Source organism: Morone saxatilis, unplaced genomic scaffold (genome assembly GCF_004916995.1).
Source record: "Morone saxatilis isolate NCDOM2014 unplaced genomic scaffold, NCSU_SB_2.0 Contig8, whole genome shotgun sequence".
Taxonomy (NCBI): Eukaryota; Metazoa; Chordata; class Actinopteri; family Moronidae; genus Morone; species Morone saxatilis.
Window position 1 is genome coordinate 21,849,358 of NW_023340257.1, and position 19,439 is coordinate 21,868,796.

Genomic DNA, 19,439 nt, shown 5'->3' on the forward strand with positions numbered 1-19,439 from the left:
CTGTTTAGCCTCTAAGTCATGGGAAATGTGGAGAGCCAGAACGGGGACCATGGTCTCTACGGTAACGAACATGGCTATTTATCACGTAAGCACATGTCTCGGTCTCTTCGCATCTCCAACAAGCAGTCCAGACGTTCGCGGCATGCTTCATCAGGGAAAATAGAGCACAGGAACTCTGAGACGAGCACGCGCTCAAGTAGCACCCCCAGTATCCCACAATCCCTAGCTGACAATGGCCTGGAGCCCTTCAATGAGACAAATATTCTCCCAGACTTTGGAAGCCCCATTTGGGTGGACCGTGTGGCCATGAACCTGCGGCCTGTGTCCTTTCACAATGACCTTGCAAATCCGTCTGTCCACATGAATACGATGCACATAACCCTACCTGGCCCCACTGCAGAGGAGGTGCTGGACGAAGATGCTTACACGGGAGAGGTAACATACCTCCAGAAAACTCAGGACGGCTCCAAGGAGACTGTCAGCTTCAAGAAGAAGAGGTCTAAGTCTGCAGACATGTGGCGAGATGACAGCCTGGAGTTCTCCCTGTCTGATCTCAGCCAAGAGCACCTAACTAGCACAGAGGAGATTGTAGACACAGCTAACGAGAGGGACTTTGACTGCAAAGGCCACCTGCAGTCCAGCCCCACAGACTCAGCTGACAGGGCGAACTCCCTTGATGAGCTATATAGCCAGAAGAACCCTGCCCGCCAGCAACCCCAACGCCGCTATGCCAAGTGGCATGACTGCAACAGGGCTATCAGGGAGGGAGAGGATGATAAGATGCTCTCTCCGTCAGAGGAGGATGGGAACACCTATGGTGCATACACCCTCCCCTGTAGACGTTCCCACTGCCTTTCTGAAGGCCTGAGCAGCCACCAAGCTGCCATGTGTGCCAGTATGCAGGGCAGGAGGGCGCAGACTATACAGGTAAGATGTAGAGCAATTTCACATTGTACTGATCTTTTACACCAATAATTTGGCTCAAATAATTAAATTAAAATGTGGCATAATTCATAAAAAACATAACAAACCATTTCCCCCATCCATGATAATGTGAATAGCATATTCACGTCTGTTTGATACTCTCTTTAGTTAGTGAAATGTCAGGGACCTGAACAGTTGAAGCTGTATCATAACTCCTTTATGCTCCTCGGACAGAGTATGAAAAGCTGTGCAGAATGTTAATGTAGTCTGGTGGCATCATCAATAAGACAGCTCCCCTCATTCATCCACCCCCAATTGTGTCTGAGTATTTCCTCTGCTACATTCACCTCACAGATAATAAGCTGCTAAAACAGATCAAGTGTAAAAAGAAAGCTCATGTCAGGGGAACGATGTCGCTTCCTGATGAAACTGTTGTTTTTTCTTGGGAGAAGAGGCTGCAATGACAGGAAGGGAGGGGGGTACAGAGCTTAAAGTCAATCCCCGTTTGAAATGCCTCTCTCTTTTGTTATGATAATGAGGGGAGGCCTGTGGAAGAGTGTAACAGTAAAACGTGTATGGTGGCCCTGTCACTGCGGGGCACCGTCAGCCCTAGTGAATGGAGCTCTGGAGCGCATGATTGGGTCATGTGACCAGATGGAGATACCAAACTCGGTGAAACCCCCTTCATCTCCCAGGAGCCTTTGGCCATGTGGGTAGGAGAGGGCAGAGCCTGCGGTGCCACAGGGAGGGCAGGCTGTACTCCCACAACAGCAGACGCTTTGCTGTGAGTAATTAATTTCGAGCAGAACCTCAGGATTAAGCAACCCATGGACTCTTGTTAGGAATTTGTAATTTTTGCAAAATGTTTACTTTAGAAGACTGGCTCTATCCTGAGTCTACACAGACAGCTTAGTCTTTAGTCAGGGTAGGAGTTGTTACTGGCTTCCTTCTTGGTGATGAAGACAACGTGGGTGCCATGCCATCTCACCTGTCTTGTGCTTCTGCCACGATGCAGGATGTCACAGCCGGGGAGGGCAGCGAGTATGAAGATAGTGGCATCGACGGGGTGACGGTGGAGGCAGAACACCAGTCCAGACGCTACAAGACCATGTCAGCCTCCTTCTCCGTGTGCTCGGCGGCCGGCAGGAGCATGTTCGCTGGCAGCGACAGCGGTAGCAGCAGTGGCGGTGCGGCCAGCGAGTGTGTACAGGGCGTGTATGAGAACTTTCGTCAGGAGCTGGAGATGAGCTCCTGCCAGACAGAGAGCTTGGAGGAGGCGGGGTCCGCCCTGAGTGACGAGCAGAGCACTATGAGCTCCGCCTACCAGTCTGACCCGTTGCTCAGCGTCGCCCAGGGGATGGTGCGCAAAGCTGGTAGGCTTGCCGTCAAGAACTTCCTTGTACATAAGAAGAACAAGAAAGTGGAATCAGCAACGAGGCGCAAGTGGAAGAGTTACTGGGTTTCTCTGAAAGGTTTGTTATGCCCTTAATGCATCCATAACATTACACTTTATTTATTCCATAATCTTAATACAGCCCATTTAACACAGCATGCTTTTGATGATATGTTTTGCTGACATACAGTAGCTTATGCAGAAATACATAATCTAACATCAACTAAACTCAGTAAACCAAGCTTTAATTCAAGCATGATGCAAACTTCATTATCAAATTTTATGCCACTTGACTGGGCTTGAAATCAAATCAGTACTAATGATCATGATACCTTCATCACTGATAAGTCAGCCATGCTGCACTTCTTAATGTTGGCCACTGGAGAGCAGAATTAAATTGCTTGAGAAAATCTGGCTTTTAAAAAAGAATCTTGAATACCATTGTTATTCTTTCTTAGAGATTGGGGCCAGCAAGTGCATGTGCTGCAATGTAATAAATACATTTTTATTTTATTTTTCCAGGTTGCACTTTGTTCTTCTATGAGACTGATGGCCGTTCAGGGATCGACAACAACAGTATTCCCAAGCATGCCATCTGGGTAGAGAGCAGTATTGTTCAGGCTGTACCAGAGCATCCTAAAAAGGACTTTGTGTTCTGTCTCAGCAATTCCCTGGGAGATGCTTTTCTGTTTCAGGTAAGAGAATGTTTAAATGTCATCTAGTCTGTGAATAAGTACAAATTCACCCATGGGCAACTATTACCTTGACCTATATGTACTTGGTTTTCTTTGCTTTCATGCTCTTTTGAGGTCTGATTTGCTATTATAATTATCAGTGAATCAACACAGGAAACCCAAGTGAACACTGTTTCATTTTGAATGTCAAGAGGCTGGTTTGTTGTTTAATCTCTGACCCTTTGCCGTCTGTCCCCACGCAGACCTGCAGCCAGACAGAGCTGGAGAACTGGATTACAGCCATCCACTCGGCATGTGCCACTGCCGTTGCCCGCCAGCACCACAGAGAGGACACGGTGCGCCTGCTTCGTGCAGAAATCAAGAAGCTGGAGCAGAAGATAGACATGGATGAGAAGATGAAGAAGATGGGAGACATGCAGCTGTCTGCTGTTACTGACACCAAGAAGAGGAAGACAATCCTGGATCAAGTAGGTTTTATTCTACTTTCTCACCATGTTTGTCTCTCACAGACTTCCCACATGTCAGGCAGTTTTTAGTGATTTTGCTGACTCTTATGCTCACTGGGAGAGTCTGAAAATTTTAATTAATTCTGAGTCAGGGAACTTAGAAGATCACTGGAGTGTACTAAAACTTTGTAAAAGTTTTTGTTGCAGTCTCGTTAATGCAGGTTACAAAACCATTTTCCTGTTTCTGTTCCCTATTTAACTTTAGTTTAGAGTAAGATATTCTGAGAGGATAATGTGTTAACATTAAATTTGACCACTCAAGTACAGGTAATAAACACCTTTTGTCACCATTTACCTGTGTCCATATAACTTCAAATACAAAGAGAAAAATTAAATATTGAAACTTAATAGACATAACAACTTCCTTAAATGTGACAACACATCTGCAGCTAGAATACATTGGTAAAAATCAAAGACAAGCTTCGTCTTTATTTAGTACAGCAGCAGAAAAACTCATGGAGTATTTCATCAACACAAGAGCTCTTGTCATCAACCTCCTGCTGCTGCTCTTTCTGACTGTTGACACAACTGTTAGACCTCATAGCGTTGGAGATTTGATTCAGGATGAACTTTAACTTCATAGGAAGCAAACTACTATAGAACTCAAGATGTTTTTCACTCCTAGTGGTCCACAGCTATAGTGACAATAACAATTATTATTTTCAGAACATGTTCAAGTTGTCTATTGGATGCTTAATTACAGGTATCACATGTAAATTTCAATATCTGTATCCCAAAGTGGTTCTGAGGCAAGAAACTGGAGATGGACAGAGAAGCAGGGAGAGGTATTGGAGGATTAAGTAACAGATCTCAGAGGAATCATCCTCTAGAGGCTGCTGATGCTACACACCTATCGGAACCAAGTTGCTTTTTGTTTTTTAACACAGTATGCTGTTGGCACTGGTCGATAGCTTGCCATTCTCTCAATTAATTGCAAAGCTCATATTGTCTTTAATAGGTCTGTTTACAGAGAAGGGAGATCAAATGGCCTTTGTTTGGTCAGTTAGGTAGTGACTGGTTGGAGCGGTTCTGTTTGGCAGTGTCAGGTTTCACATTGTGCAGAGCTGAATGGATATAGGCCTGCTCCTTAGAAAGCTGAAATGCTCCCAGCCTCTATCTGCCAGTGGAATGTGCAGTATTGTTTCTTTCTCGTCTCTGGGCTACTTGGCAGTGATACAGAGCCCTCCGCCATGGCACTGGCTGCCTCTTCCAAACACCAGTGCAGGACCGTGACTGGGAGGGGACGGCCCAGTGAATAATCACAATGTGCTGCTCTAGTGCCCCAGTAAACATCAAACCATTAGGAACAGAGAGTGCAGGTTGGCAACACTTTGAGCAAAGTGGTAACAGAGCTTCTAAGGGGAGAGAGGAGATGCTCCATCTCCATCTGAAGTTGACAAACAAGTGTCTTGATGAACAATTTACTGGATGTGTTGTTGTGTTCCCCTCACTCTGTAGATCTTCCTGTGGGAGCAGAACCTGGAGCAGTTTCACATGGATCTATTCCGCTTTAGGTGCTACCTGGCCAGCCTGCAGGGAGGAGAGCTGCCCAATCCCAAACGCCTCCTGGCCTTTGCCTCTCGTCCCACCAAGCTGGCAATGGGCCGACTGGGTATATTCTCTGTCTCTTCCTTCCATGCACTGGTAAATATCACCTGGGTCTCATGCGGGGCGCCTGTTTGGGTGGTTTGGGTGGTTTTGGTTCAGTTTTGGCCTCCCACTGCTGTACGGAGGTTACATACTCCACAGCTAAAAGCACTGCTAGTACTGGAAAACATCTATTTGATTTTTAGAGACATGTTTGCAGATCAGTGAAGTACTTTTTTCCCACACCACCAACGCAGTGCTGTGGAGCAGATGGATGTTTGAGCTACAAGAGAGTAGGGTGGGATGTCTAACAAAAGACACTATCTAACAGCTCTCTCCTACTCTTTTTATTTTTTCTGTTCCACTTTCTAATTTGCTCATCTCTTCTTCCACAAATACCTGTATCAGCACAATGTCCAAAAAGGACTGACAAAAGTTGACGGAACAAAAAAGGCAGAATGATTGCCTAGCTTAACTACAGAGCATGTTTAGTCTTACATGCAGTGCTTTTTAATGCCCGATTCAGCATTAAAATACCTTTTTATAAGACCTTTTTATTCTTGCTTTTGCACAAATGAATAACCTAGAAATGCCAGGTTATATAAAAATCTGCATGTGCCCAGTGCTCATGTGTAAAATGACAGCTCTATACCTAAATGTTATCTATTTATCATATAAAGGCCCATGTGACCCCTTTCCCTCAATTCATTTAACCCGCTAAGTCAATTAAGAACAAGTTCTAATTTACAGTGACAGTCTGATGAAATGCTTCTTGATCAACATTGTTTGCTCGTGGAAAAACTACTGTTTGCAGATATTTAGATAAAATTTTTTTATTTATTTAAGATCACTTTTTTTTGGTGTCCCTTAGACTTCATTTTTATTGGCTCTTCTAATGGCTTATCTACTTTGGTCTTTTATGTCATTTAGAATATGGTGTATAAAGAAAGAATGATTTACACATGTTTGCAAAATGTGATGAAATGTAAGGTCAAACGGATTGTAGACTACGTCTTATTTGGTATGTTTGAGCCGTGACTGAGCTGCTATGTTTTTTTCAGGTGGCAGCTCGCACAGAGACCGGAGTGAGACGGCGAACACAGGCCATGTCTCGTTCCTGCAGCAAGCGCAAGAGCAGGTTCTCTTCTCTCTGGGGTCTTGACACTACCTCAAAGAAAAAAACAAAAGCTCATCCCAGTATAAACCAGGTCTGTGAGGTTTTACAGTTATTTTAGAGTTTCAAAGCAATCAATAGAAGTGCCTTAGCCACACAAAGATTTATTTTTTCCTCAAGCATTTATACTCCACAGTTCTGCTTGAGTTATGACCACTTGACCTTCTTCTTGTGCCAGCAGGTTTTTGCTGATGGAGAAGAGCCAGTGAAAAAGCCTGTAGATGGCATATATGTTGATCCTGCCAAGGAACATACAGTAAGGAGGAATCATTCTGTTTGCATAAATTTGACACTTGAGTTGTAGGTCAAACTGTGGGAACTTTCTCGACTAAATCTTTAGCAAACACTGACGCCAATGAAATATTAGCCCTGTCTGTATCCTGAGAAAGCAGCAAAGCAAAGGCCCAGAGGTAACAACTATAATGGCTACTCTGGCACATTAGAGGGTGTAATTTTTCTTCCATTCCTTTTTAAGCAAGTTTACAGTAGTGTACTATAGTCCTTGAAAAATGTATTGCAAGCAACTGCTCAGTGGGTGTATTTATGATAGACAGTACTGGTGAGAGTTTACTTTGGGAAATGATTAAAACATACTAGTTGAATTTTCACCCATTCAAATAAAAAATAAAACTTTGCATTAAAACATGTTTACATTGTAAAAATGAATCTGTACTAAAATAGCAGACTGAAAAAACATTTTATTATCTCTGTTCAAAGAAAAGTGACGATGGCACGGTGAAAAGCCTTCCACGGCCCAGCACAGAAACTGACATCTGGGTCCCTGACCACCTCACCCCCTCCTGGGTATGTCTGCCAAACGACCAGCCAGTTCTTACCATCATCCAACCAGGGGAGTCGGTACTGTGCGTTCTGGAAACCATCTGCAAGGTAATGGTGCCCAGCTTTCACATTTTATTTTTTATTTCATTTTATTATGTTTGCATGACATAATCTGACTTGCAGAGAAAAAATTCCCTCATCCCTTATTGTAACAAGACTTTGCTGGGTTAAAATGCTTAATATCTGTCAAGTTTATGGTAGCAAACAACCAATCCTCTTTTTTTTTTTTTTGCTCTCATATCACAGGCTCACCAGCTTGATCCTACAAAGCACTACTTGCGACTAAAATTCCTTATTGAAAACCAAGTGCAATTCTACATTCCCAAACCTGAAGAGGATGTGTGCGACTTGGTATGTGACTACCTGCTTGAAAATGATCTCATTCTACCTCCTCCTTTTCAAGATTATAAAGGTCAAAAGGAAGTGTGTGTGTGTGTGTGTGTGTGTGTGTGTGTGTGTGATCACAATATAGAGACACATCATACAGCCTAAGAGCATCCTTTGTTGTAAATTATTAATAGGTTTTGTATTTTTATCCTTTCAATTTCATGGTTTCTCTGGAAAACTGCTTGCCTGGCAGAGCCATGCACCAAAACATACATCTGTTTATGGAGAGCCTTAACAAACAAAATCTGTAGTAATTTTTGTATTTACATCATATAATCATGACATGTCATAGACCATCCTGCATAAAGACTCTTAGAGCTGCTTTGTCTGAGAATACAGGAAATGAATGCTCTCTTTCAATGCTGTCAGTTACCCACCCACCATAATATGAATAAAGAAGGCAGTTGTTTCATTATTTATAAATACTTCTTTTTGTTCTTCACAGCTTTACAAAGAAATTGAGCTCTGCTCCAAAATAACAAAAGTAATCCAGTTTGACAGAGATGAATCCTGCATGATTGGCTACGGTAAGAACAATTGAAATGTATTTTCTTATAGATTGACATTTATAATATGATTTCTATGTTTTCAGTTAAGATAATGTAATGATAATTTGTGTTGGGCATAATTGTTTTTATTTGACCTATCCACGACCTGAGAGTTTTTCCAGACCATTGCCATATGTATTGCACAAATCCCTCGGATGTGTTTTTTTTAACTCTCACTCCTCTCCCACTCAATGCTCACTCTCTCACTCTCTTCTCTTCTCTCTCTCTCTCTGCTTCTCTCTTCTCCTCTCTCTCTCTCTCTCTCTCTCTCTCTCTCCTCGTCTCTCTCTCCTCTCGTTCTTCTCTCTCTCTCTCTCTCTCTCCTCTCTCCATCTCATCTCTCGTCTCTTCTCTTCTCTCTCTCCTCCCTCCACTCTCAGGTTTCTCCATTTCAGTGGTGGAGGAGGACGGAGTACAGCAGCTCTACATCACTGATGTGAAGGCGGGCGGATTAGCCTTCGCCAAAGGTTCATTACCCTTCATTTCCATCAAATGAACTCTCTTCAAAGACATTCAATCTGTGTCTGTTAACTGATGTGTTACAGCTAGGGAAAAAATAAAAAGAATGTGGGGTGCATTAGCTGTTCCAATATTTTTAACATATGTTTTCAAAATGGAGACTTTTTCTCATATTGAGGTCAATAGACTGTTACTGTTTCCCTTTAGAAATGCATTAGTGCATGTCTTTCAATAGGCAGAGAACACAGCAGTTCTCAAGGGCGTTGATTACTATAATCATAAACACACTGCCTCTCACTGGCCTTTGTGAAGGTTGATACTGAATACGACACCTCACCACAGCTGCTTCCCATTGGTACCCCTGCTATGAACTTTGACTGCAGGCTTGAGTGACGTCAAAATATCTTGCTGGGGTTGGTCATAGTGCAGGTAGAGCACAGCCAGTGATGCTGTGTTGCTGAAAGTGACATACCTACTAGAGAAGTGGGTCATGCTTGTGGGTCTGAAAGGCAAAGAGAAAAGATAATGACTCTGCAACTAATTGACTCTAAAACAGTATTTTTTTTGTTTCTTACAATAATGTCATATCATCATCAACTATGAGTACAATGGTCGCTTAATCAATGCTGAAAATGAGATGGAATAATATTATCATCTCTTATTTCACGAAGTAGATGCTGTTTATTTAGTACATCATTGAGTGACAGGCAGAAAATTCAATCAAAGCTGATGATGTTGCCACTTTGCAGGTCTAAATGCAGGGGATGAAATACTTCAGTTGAACGGAAAAGACTCCCACAGTCTCAATTTCTCTGACATGAAGGCGGCATTTTCTCAAGCCTCGCTGGCTTTGACAGTCAACACCCTGCCTTCTGTGGACCGCCGACAGCTCTGCTACCTGCCACCACGCCGCTCTGATGCAGAGGAAGATCTCTACACTGACATCTTCTCACAGAGTCAAGGTGAGAAGCGCCATCAAATAACCGCCTGACATACATGTCCAATCAATCTTATTATTTAGTTTCCCTTACTCATTTAAAGCTGCATTAGGAAATTTGGCATATTCACTAGTCCAATAAGCAGAGGTTAGTTAATTTCCAGAGATTATGTAGTGTATTAAAGCTGCTCACAGTCACGTTTACCAATCCAGCTGGCCTGTTATCACTTTGTACAAAAGGATACCAAATAGACCAGAAAGGCAAAAGTAGGCAGTTCTCGAGCTTTGGCTTTTCTTTTTGAGTAGAAAAGATTTTTCACTAGTGTCCTTAGTGACACCAGTTTCATCTATGCAAACATGGTGAATCTACAGGGTCTTAATTAGGGTGGAAAGGAGGCTCTCAGCAGTGTGTTGCTGCCCCACTTTGTGGATTAGTTTGCTACGGTCTGACTGTTTTTACATAAAAGTCGTAAATCGTAATAAAAATGACATGGCAAGGATAATATTTCACTTGTACTTTACAGTGCTTGCAAATGCATTTGTTTCATTTAAAGAGACAAGACAACCCTTTACCACATTTTATGAAGCTCAAACGTGACTGTTTTGTTTGTTGCAGAGGAGATCCTGGACGACGGGGTGGGACTGTTGCTTGAAAGCTCAGGAGACAGCCTGGATGAGGACTCTGAGATCTTCAGTGAGTTTGATGAGTGCAGAAAGGTAAGAGCCCAGTTCATTTGTTTGTGGAATCCAATTGAGTATAACTACAGAAATACATCCTGAAAACCCATCTTTCATATAATGTGCTGGCGCCTGTGCTTGTTTCCTGTCCTTGTCCTTCACAAAATCACTGAGATCCTCGGTCATCCCACTTGGCCTTCAAATTGAGAACAGGTCACATTACTGCTTTCTAACACATCTTTAATGTGCAGAAATTAATCAAATATTGTACCAATTCTAGTTAATTGCCTGTGTAATAAGTAATAATTATTAATAATAATAATAATAATGTGAGCAAAAAAAGGATATGGGCAAAATAATGAAGGGGAAAAATGTGTGCAGCATTGCATCATAGTGGTGGTTTAGGTGGTCTTTTTCAACTGTCTCTTTTTTTAATGTTGACTGCCCCTCCTCTCTCTCTCTGAAGATGAATCAGAAGTTACAGGATTCTTTGTTGAATAATCTAGCTCCAAATGCTTTCAACAGTAATCAGAGTGCAGCTTCTTAGACTGATTCCTCAAGTTCATAGATGAGTGAAGATTTGAGTCTTTTTATCTGAAATGTGGTAATGATGTCTGGGATTGTACCACAAGCTCCATAATAAGAGAACATCTTACAAATGCTTGTGAATTTAAAAGCTTTTTGTCAAGTGCCCCCCTTGTGTACACCATGATGACCATTTATTCCTTGTTCCAAATGTTCCTACAATCAGTCGAAACAGGCTGGGAGTTTTGTTTCTAAAAAGGATTGTAGTGGCTGTAAAGTGAACTCATACAGAGATTTCTTACGTTCAAAGTAAATGACTGATAACTCCTAATCTAACCCCTGCAGAAATGTTTACTTTTATTTTGTGCTTTGGAAGCGAGACACCTTTTTTGCCAGCGCACTGAAGGGCAAAAATCCATCCTAACACTTCTACCTTGTTGTAAAAAAACTATTGCAATATAGCTTCCATTCATCTGTTTGTCTGCCCTTTTACTTGTGCTGGGGTGTATTTAGATTGTCACATTTGGCTAGTTGTCAGGCTTTAGTGCTAAGGATTTCTTCCCAGAGTCATCATTTGGTACAGACCTTCACCAACTACAGTGAGTGAAACATCAACATAGAAGAGGCAATGCAAGAAACTGAGCCCCAGTTGCAGACATTTTTAATCCTAATTTGAGCCCTACAGCTCAATGAAAAAATTTGTCTTGGCAACGCATTGCAACAGTTAGAACTCTAGTTTATGTATTACCACTGTCACTCCTGGTTTACAAATGTGTGCCCTTTGTCGGGGTGTTGGGGAAATTACTGACGCTTAGAGGACACACAAGAAAATGAAGTCATGAGACTCAGTTGTTACATAAGTCCTGGAATCTACTCAGAGATGGAGAGCATCAAATATGTGTTATCTGCAGCTGTATTTGCTTCTTTTCTTTCTTTTACCTATTTCCTGATCTTAACAAGGACATTTTCTGGGCTTCTGAACTTGTCACAGGAACCCATACCTCATCTGATTAAATACCTTTTGGCACTTAATGTTTCCCACTCTTAATTTTCTTCCTGCAAAACCTCCCACGTCAGTTGTTCCCGTATTCACCCTGCTCTGCAGCCTGCACCTTTGCAGCTCCCCTCTCCCCCTATTCCTGAAATTGTGCATTTATATTCTACTGCGGTGTGGCTCACCCAGCCAATCCTGCTGTACCGCAACCTTGAGGAGGAGACTATTTCCCTCCTGCTCTTTTGCTCTCTCTCTGGTCTGGAGGATTATCAAGACTCATTTACAATGCTGCTGGAGTTGGCCAGATCTTCACACTCACACTGTGTGCCTGAGTTTACCCAGCCTGTAGAGAAGAGAGAGAGAGAAAACGGCAGAATATCAGTGACAGGACTATAGCAGACTCTGAAGGCGAAAAGAAGGGGAGTTGGAAGACTGTAAGAGCTGGTGGGCGGAGAGGAGGAGGCTGAGCAGCTTCACTCATCCTTCATCACAAGCACCACAGCACCTTCTCCTTTTTTTTAAAGCAGAGGGAAGACAAAAGGGCTGAAAAATGTGTCGGAGAGGCACAGTTTAGACTTGACTCTTTCCAAAGCCTGGAGTCTCTTTCCTTCTGGCACTTAAACTGACGCTGATTGTCCACCTGCACCTGGCTATGTCCGTCCTGAAGTGGAGCAAGCACAGCAAGCGTTCCTCAGACTCCATCTATGACATGCTTCATCTGGTGAGATTCCTTCCTTGTATCCCTTTTAATTTACCTGGCTAGCTCTTGCTACTGCTGTGATACATGACTAGCTGTTGTGGTCTGATTCCAGTGAGAGTAAAACACCTCTTCTTGGCTGCTACAGACAGACAACAGGAAGCTGTGAGTCACCGTTGTGTCGCAGAGTTGCCCCATAATCACTGGAGGGCTCTACTGGATGCCAAAATAAAACACTACATATAGGGGCTGAGTATCTACAGATCTGACTCCAGAGATCTTGTTGCAGTGACTCTTGTAGAGTTTTCTTTCTTGGCACCTCAAGCTGTGATCTCAGGCTTATCTCAGTTTCAGAGGGTAGACATGCAGCCTTCTTCCTACTGCATCATCAGTGCTTTCATGCTTTTAAACAGTTTTTAATCTGTATTTAATTTGCAAGGGGAAATGCTTGTATGGCATCTCAGAGTTTTATCCCGGACAGCCTCTTATCTACATATTGTTCTTTTCATGTGATACTGAAAGCTTGGCCCCCTTCCCCTCCCACTCTGTTCTTTCTCTTCTCTCTGCCATGTCATGACTGTCCATGCTTCCAAAGCTGCCATGGTGTTAATTAGCCTAGATTGTGATTGTGAAGACTATGACTGGACTGTGACTGTCTTATTAGGCACAGTAAAACTGGTTGAGCTCAGTTGACTAATGGGGCAGGAGAGAATCAGGTTTATTTACAGATTTTTTTTTTTTCCCCCTTCTTTTCTCAGTAATTCATCACTATTTGGGAGGTTCAAAATTGAATGCAGGCTGTTGAGTGTGTTTATTTTTTTTGTAACTTCTTTGCTGTCATACTGCACTTGAACTTTCATTTGGGTTGAATATACAGTATCGCATCAGAGACATGTTTTTTATGGATGCTAATGGAGCAAATCTCAATTAATCTGTTTTGAAAGGATCTTGCCTACTAATTTGTTTGTGTAAAAACAACTTGTTCCTGCACATCTTCAGCAGTTTTTAAACCACTTTCTACATCCAGTGGTTTTGCAAAGGATGTACATTACAGATAAGCATATACTGTGTTTACGATAACATTTTAAAACCAACAAAAACAACATCAAAGTTAAGACAATGTCTATTGGTTGCACTGTGGTTAGCCCCAGTGCAGTGGTGTAAATTGCATTTGCCACATTACATTTACAGACATTATAGCACTTCCCAGATCATCTGTTGATCTGAGAGCTGCCTGATTATTTTGGGAAATTGTCAAGAGGGAAAAGGCCTGTCGTGCCTCACATATGGATGTGTCTGTGTGATTAGATAACAATGCTGATAACCATTGTCATTTGCAAAACTGCATGAGAATGTGACTGTCAGTGGATTACACAATCATCTTTCTTGGGTCTGTACATATTTTGCTTTTGCATTTTATTTTTTCATCATATTTTAGTGAACATCAAACCTACAGATTATTTTTATACAAAGTAATCTCTAATATGAATAAAGGTTATTTTGATGCCCTCAGATGTGTAGACTGATGATAGACTAGTAGCTCAGATCTTAATCAAGATTATTTTTTATCTGAGAAGGATAACTTTGCATCTTCTGCAGCTGTGTGGAGGCTATATTGTTATTTCCCAGAGGAACTTATAGGTGTGACAAGATAAATTGCTTCTGTCTGGCCTATAAAAATCCTTATATTACCAACCAGACACCTCTCAGCTCTCTGTTATGCACTCTGTGGCATCAATACCTGCTAGTGGTTCCTGTTATGTGGTCATAACGGCTTGCTTAAAATAAGTATTTTGTGTGTTGTATTTGGTCTATTAAATTCTTTCCTCATAAAATTAAATAAGTTGGTTGATGGGCATGATATTAGTTCTCTTTGTGCATTCTGTTTCTATTGATGTCAAATGCCAAAATTACATTTAGTAGTTATGGCTGGTGAGGTTGTAGCCTGTTACAAATGAAATAACTATTAGTTTAGCCATGTAGGCTGTTGAGTGGGGTCTATTTTTGTCCAAAATGATAGTCTAATGCACATCAAGGCTGGTCTCCACGGCAACACATACTGTATGTGGACAGATACTGTTGTGTGTATATTTTGATTCCGTGAAAGAGATGAATTATTACACCACCAATCCGTCAGTAGGAGGAAAACACCAGGGAAAAGAGGGATATGAGTGAAAGAGAGGGAGGCGGAGAGTCATTGTTATGACAGACTGAAAATGGACCAAATTAGTGCAAATGATTTTTTTTTTTTTTTAGAGCTGCCTCTCTTCCTCTTTCCAGGCTCACTCTCTGCACAGTCATGAATCTGTGCACATCAGTAGGTGGAAAGTAACACCTGCAAGTTAATATTTGAGGTGTTCTTCGGTTCGATTGATCGATATTTGATTTTTTCTTCCTTTCGCTGTTCAAGTTTGGAGTTGCATAATTATCATACACACTTTTCTTTCCATCTTCAATTTTCAGAGCACAGAGCAAGTCGCTGCTTTCTGCCGCAGTCTCCATGACATGAATCCCTCGGAGTGTGTGTCCTCCTCGCCTAGCCCGGACTCGCCCTTCCCACCTCCTGCAACTCCCCGACAGCTCTCCGATGCCGACAAGCTCCGCAAAGTCATTTGTGAACTCGTGGAGACCGAACGCACCTATGTCAAAGTCAGTATCACTCATCTTACTTGTAAGAGGCAGATGGTCTTTTGAGTGTGCGTGTGTCCCCCCCGTCCATCGATCTGTGTTTCTGTCTGCCTCGGGTTGTGTTAGCCCTACACATTACCTATTCCACATGACCAATCCATATTTATCTCTGTGTCCCAGGAGATATGAGGGGGACACAGCTGTGCCCTTGCCTGGATATTGCCTAATCTTTTTCTGCCCAATATAAATGTGGCTCAGTGGAATAACTGGGTTAAAGAGGGTATATAATGGAATAATGTCAAGGCTGTTTAAAATGTTATACCTCATTACAGGGGGCACATATACTATAATATATATAGTACATATACACACTTATTATAGAAATCACATTGTGCGTGATACATGGTGTATTGTAGAACCTTCAGAGGGGACAGTTTTGGTGAACTTAGGCCAGTTGTCCCAATTACCCACAGACATGGACATTTGAGCGTCTGTGTGCAGTTTGCAGAAGTGGGAACTGCTATTGTAATATAGGGGTAGACAAAATAATGGAAACACTAAATGAAGTTGAAGTTGACAGCTAGTAAGCCATATTTTCCAAATACTGTAGGCCGCATAATATTCTTGTTGGTTAGTTTCAGCTTGTGCCTACTGTTGCTGATGCAATATATGTTATGTACATGTTGTCATGATTGTCAAGACTACTCATACCCATGCATTGATTTGCAGGCATTAATTATGTTTATATGATTAGGATACTTCAGAATGAAACATGTCAACATTATTTTGTCTATTCCATGTATCTTGCGTTCTAACAAAGAATTCAAATACTTGTTATTTCTTACTAAGATGGTCATATTTTCTTTTCTTCTTTAAGACAAATAATGAGAAAATGAATAGGAGGCTGATTAATTTGATTATTAGATTATCAATTAGAAATACGGGAAATATGTCAATTACAGTGTAATGTTTTGTTAGGCCAGCCATCCTTCTTTGGATAAATTAGATCCATTTCCCTACTTTTTGGCAGACCTAATTAATCTCGTAGGATTACGACAGTTCAGCTTAGGTAACTGTTGCCACCGTCATTATTTAATTGGATTTCCACATAGCTACCATTTCTTATTAAAGTGCATGCAGAAAGGCATCCACCAGCACCTCCATCTTTGATCTTGGAGGGACTCCCTCACCTTAATCACTGTTTTGTTGTAAGGAATATTTAAGCATTATGCAAAGCTGCATGTTTTTCATGTCTGTTTTTTATGTGTGTATTTCATGTAATAACTTGGACAACCCTGAATCAAATGTAATTCACTCTTGTCTTGCAGGATCTCAATTGCCTCATTGGGAGATATTTAACCCCACTGCAGAAAGAGACCTTCCTCACTCAGGATGAGGTATGTCAAATGTTCCCTGTGAGCCTTTGAGGGGTAGTTGGCTTTTAAATGCCAACAGTGTTGAAATGTTCCAAGAAAAGTGGGTTACATAATAATGTGGAGAGTAGCTGTGTACCACGACAAGGGGTGGATAATGAGAGAGTGAGAGTGAGTGAAAAGTCTGTAAAATACGGTGAAATTATGTTGACTTTCCTCAAATGCATTTTTCCTCCAGCTGGATGTACTGTTTGGGAACTTGCCAGAAATGGTGGAATTCCAGGTTGAATTTCTCAAGACCCTGGAGGATGGGACCAGACTGGTTCCAGATCTAGAGAAGCTGGAGAGAGTGGATCAGTTTAAGGTATACCCCGTCTTAATAAAACAAACACTAAAATATATCCAGCAATGAGCATGTAAAACGCATACAATTTTTTTCTAACCAATGGTTTGGTAACTTCTCTTCCCCTTTTACAGAAAATCCTCTTCTCTCTGGGAGGCTCTTTCCTATACTATGCAGACCGTTTTAAAATCTACAGTGCTTTCTGCGCCAGCCACACCAAAGTCCCTAAAGTCCTCGTAAAAGGTGAGTAAATGTGCTTGTGGGTTGACATTCCTCCTTGGCTCAAAGGAGGGGATGTATTTATCCATCAGCCATCTGCCATATCCTGCAAGGTTACATAAATCTGCACTGCAGAGTTGTCAGCCAGACAGTTGTCCATTTGACCCCTACGTACTTTAAAGCTGGTGGCTCCTAGGGGTAAAATGCCTTGCTACAGTATATGATATATAATAAGCAGTGTTGAACAGTCTGTTCTCTTGCTAGTACACCCACTCCCTTTAACACTCAAGTGGATGGCTTTGTTTGCTGCATTTACACCCAATGAGTCAAGTACTTACTGGTCATAACTGAGTTTTGTGAGGTGTTATTTGGATGAAGCTATTTTTAAAGCAGTAAACAGATTATTCTTGCCAATTTGTAGCTGCCTCTTGGATAAAATGACTTGTCTAGTTCAGTCCTGTAGGTAATTTCTAATGCAAGACAAAGTAAAACATGAACACCTATACGGTTTGAACAAGAACAGGTTTATGCCACAGTTACCTAGGTAATATCAGCCAATTTAAGCCAAACCATGCTCTTGTCTGTGAATTACAGACAATAAATTAAATTATTTGAGTGTGTGTATGTGTGTGTATGTATGTATGTGTGTATGTGTGTATGTGTGTATATGTGTATATATATATATATATATATTTCTTTATTGGTCATTCCAGCCAAAACCGATCCTGATTTCAAGGCCTTCCTAGATGAGCGCAACCCCAAGCAACAGCACTCTTCCACCCTGGAGTCATACCTGATCAAACCCATCCAGAGGGTGTTGAAGTATCCCCTCCTGCTGAAGGAGCTCTACTCACTCACAGACCCAGACAGTGAGGAGCACTACCACCTGGATGGTAAGATCCAGTCATAAGGCTGTATGAAAAAATGAAATCATTTTAACAGGTGAAAGTGGGTGACTGCATATGGTCACAGCAATCCAGTGCTTACCATGTTGTTTTCTGCTTGTCTGCAGTTGCCATGAAAGCCATGAACAAAGTTGCCAGCCACATCAACGAGATGCAGAAGATCCACGAGGAGTTTGGAGCAGTGTTCGATCAGCTCATCACTGAGCAGAGTGGTGAAAAGAAAGAGGTAGGTTGGAAAAACATGGCTTGGCTCATTGTGTCAACTAAAGATTACATGTGGAGTGACTGCTGATATTTTGTTGCTTTTGCCAGGTTGCTGACCTGTCAATGGGTGACCTGCTTCTTCACACCAGTGTAACCTGGATCAACCCCCCTGCCTCCTTAGGAAAATGGAAAAAAGAGCCCCAGATGGCTACATTTGGTATGTTGTGGGGTTGAGTTTCCTCCATTAATTAAAGTATTTTCGTGTTTATTTCCCTCCTATAAGTAAACACTACTACTGTTGTTTGCAAAATGACATTACGATTTGACATGTGATAACTGTTTTTCCCATTACTTTTTAGTATTCAAAACAGCAGTGGTCTTTGTATGCAAAGATGGATCGAAGCAAAAAAAGAAAATGGTATGTTTATACACAAGCAAGAACCTATCAGCAACACCAAAGCCCATTTAAAATATAACCTATTTAGTTACAGCATTTAACTCTCAGAATCTGCCCAGTGGGTCACTTGTAAAAGATTTTCACAAGCAATTTTAGTAAGAAAAAATTAACTAAATTTCTCTGTTTGAATGATTGTAGGGTGGCTCCCATCGAGTCTCTGTGTCTTCAGAGGAAAAAGACCCTTTCCGATTCCGTCACATGATCCCAACTGATGCCCTTCAAGTGAGGTCCTTGGCCAATGCAGGTAGATTATTCAATACATTATTCAATAAATTATTCGTACTGTCTTAAAGTAGGCTACTGATGTTTTTGTTCTTCTAGATCCAGAAATAATTACTTCAAAAAATCTTAACCAGATTGCTCTGTATATGAGGTCACAAGCGTTGATTTTTTTTCCTCAGATGGCGAGGGCTCGGCTGTGTGTGAAATTGTCCACACAAAGTCAGAGTCAGAGGGGAGGCCAGAGAGGACATTTCAGCTGTGCTGTAGGTGAGGATCTCTTCTAATGGAGGTTGAATTCCACAGCAGATTGAAGCTTTCACTGATACAGTCCGGTCTACTGTTATCTACAGAGTGACAAACTGATAACGTGCCCTTCTATCTCCCTCAGCTCTCCCGAGAGTAGAAAAGACTTTCTGAAGACAGTCCATTCAATCTTGAGGGAAAAGCACCGCAGGCAGCTTCTAAAAACAGAGAGTTTACCCCTCAACCAGCAGTATGTGCCCTTTGGAGGGAAGCGTCTCTGTGCCCTGAAGGGAGCCCGTCCTGCCATAAATAGAGCAGGTAAATGCCAGTCTGTGGCTGCATTCACCCTACAGCTTCAAGTGTCCCAATTCTGAACGTGTTCCTTTTCACTTGATTCAGATAGGAAGCTTTGGTGTAGTGTGAACAAAAAAGCTGGATCTAAGATTTTTCAATTTATTGTTTCAACCACATTTATGGATTTGATTTAGGTGGGTAGATTCA

At 41.8% G+C, this 19,439-nt stretch overlaps 1 protein-coding gene across 2 annotated transcripts in view; it reads left to right on the forward strand.

Annotated features, from left to right (window-relative positions):
- Window positions 1-19,439, forward strand: part of tiam1b (TIAM Rac1 associated GEF 1b) — a 42,677-nt gene that overhangs the window by 21,360 nt on the left and 1,878 nt on the right. For both annotated transcript variants that reach the window (XM_035679960.1, XM_035679959.1), the window contains exons 3-26: window positions 9-927; window positions 1,940-2,396; window positions 2,840-3,012; window positions 3,255-3,479; window positions 4,977-5,162; window positions 6,167-6,313; window positions 6,461-6,535; window positions 6,997-7,167; window positions 7,366-7,470; window positions 7,952-8,033; window positions 8,435-8,521; window positions 9,263-9,475; window positions 10,067-10,167; window positions 14,808-14,993; window positions 16,301-16,369; window positions 16,584-16,709; window positions 16,823-16,931; window positions 17,621-17,800; window positions 17,920-18,038; window positions 18,125-18,233; window positions 18,376-18,434; window positions 18,612-18,717; window positions 18,875-18,962; window positions 19,084-19,256. In XM_035679960.1, coding sequence (XP_035535853.1) covers window positions 19-927; window positions 1,940-2,396; window positions 2,840-3,012; window positions 3,255-3,479; window positions 4,977-5,162; window positions 6,167-6,313; window positions 6,461-6,535; window positions 6,997-7,167; window positions 7,366-7,470; window positions 7,952-8,033; window positions 8,435-8,521; window positions 9,263-9,475; window positions 10,067-10,167; window positions 14,808-14,993; window positions 16,301-16,369; window positions 16,584-16,709; window positions 16,823-16,931; window positions 17,621-17,800; window positions 17,920-18,038; window positions 18,125-18,233; window positions 18,376-18,434; window positions 18,612-18,717; window positions 18,875-18,962; window positions 19,084-19,256 — 4,255 coding nt within the window. In that variant the 5' untranslated portion in view covers window positions 9-18. The remainder of the gene's footprint in view (window positions 1-8; window positions 928-1,939; window positions 2,397-2,839; window positions 3,013-3,254; window positions 3,480-4,976; window positions 5,163-6,166; window positions 6,314-6,460; window positions 6,536-6,996; window positions 7,168-7,365; window positions 7,471-7,951; window positions 8,034-8,434; window positions 8,522-9,262; window positions 9,476-10,066; window positions 10,168-14,807; window positions 14,994-16,300; window positions 16,370-16,583; window positions 16,710-16,822; window positions 16,932-17,620; window positions 17,801-17,919; window positions 18,039-18,124; window positions 18,234-18,375; window positions 18,435-18,611; window positions 18,718-18,874; window positions 18,963-19,083; window positions 19,257-19,439) is intronic.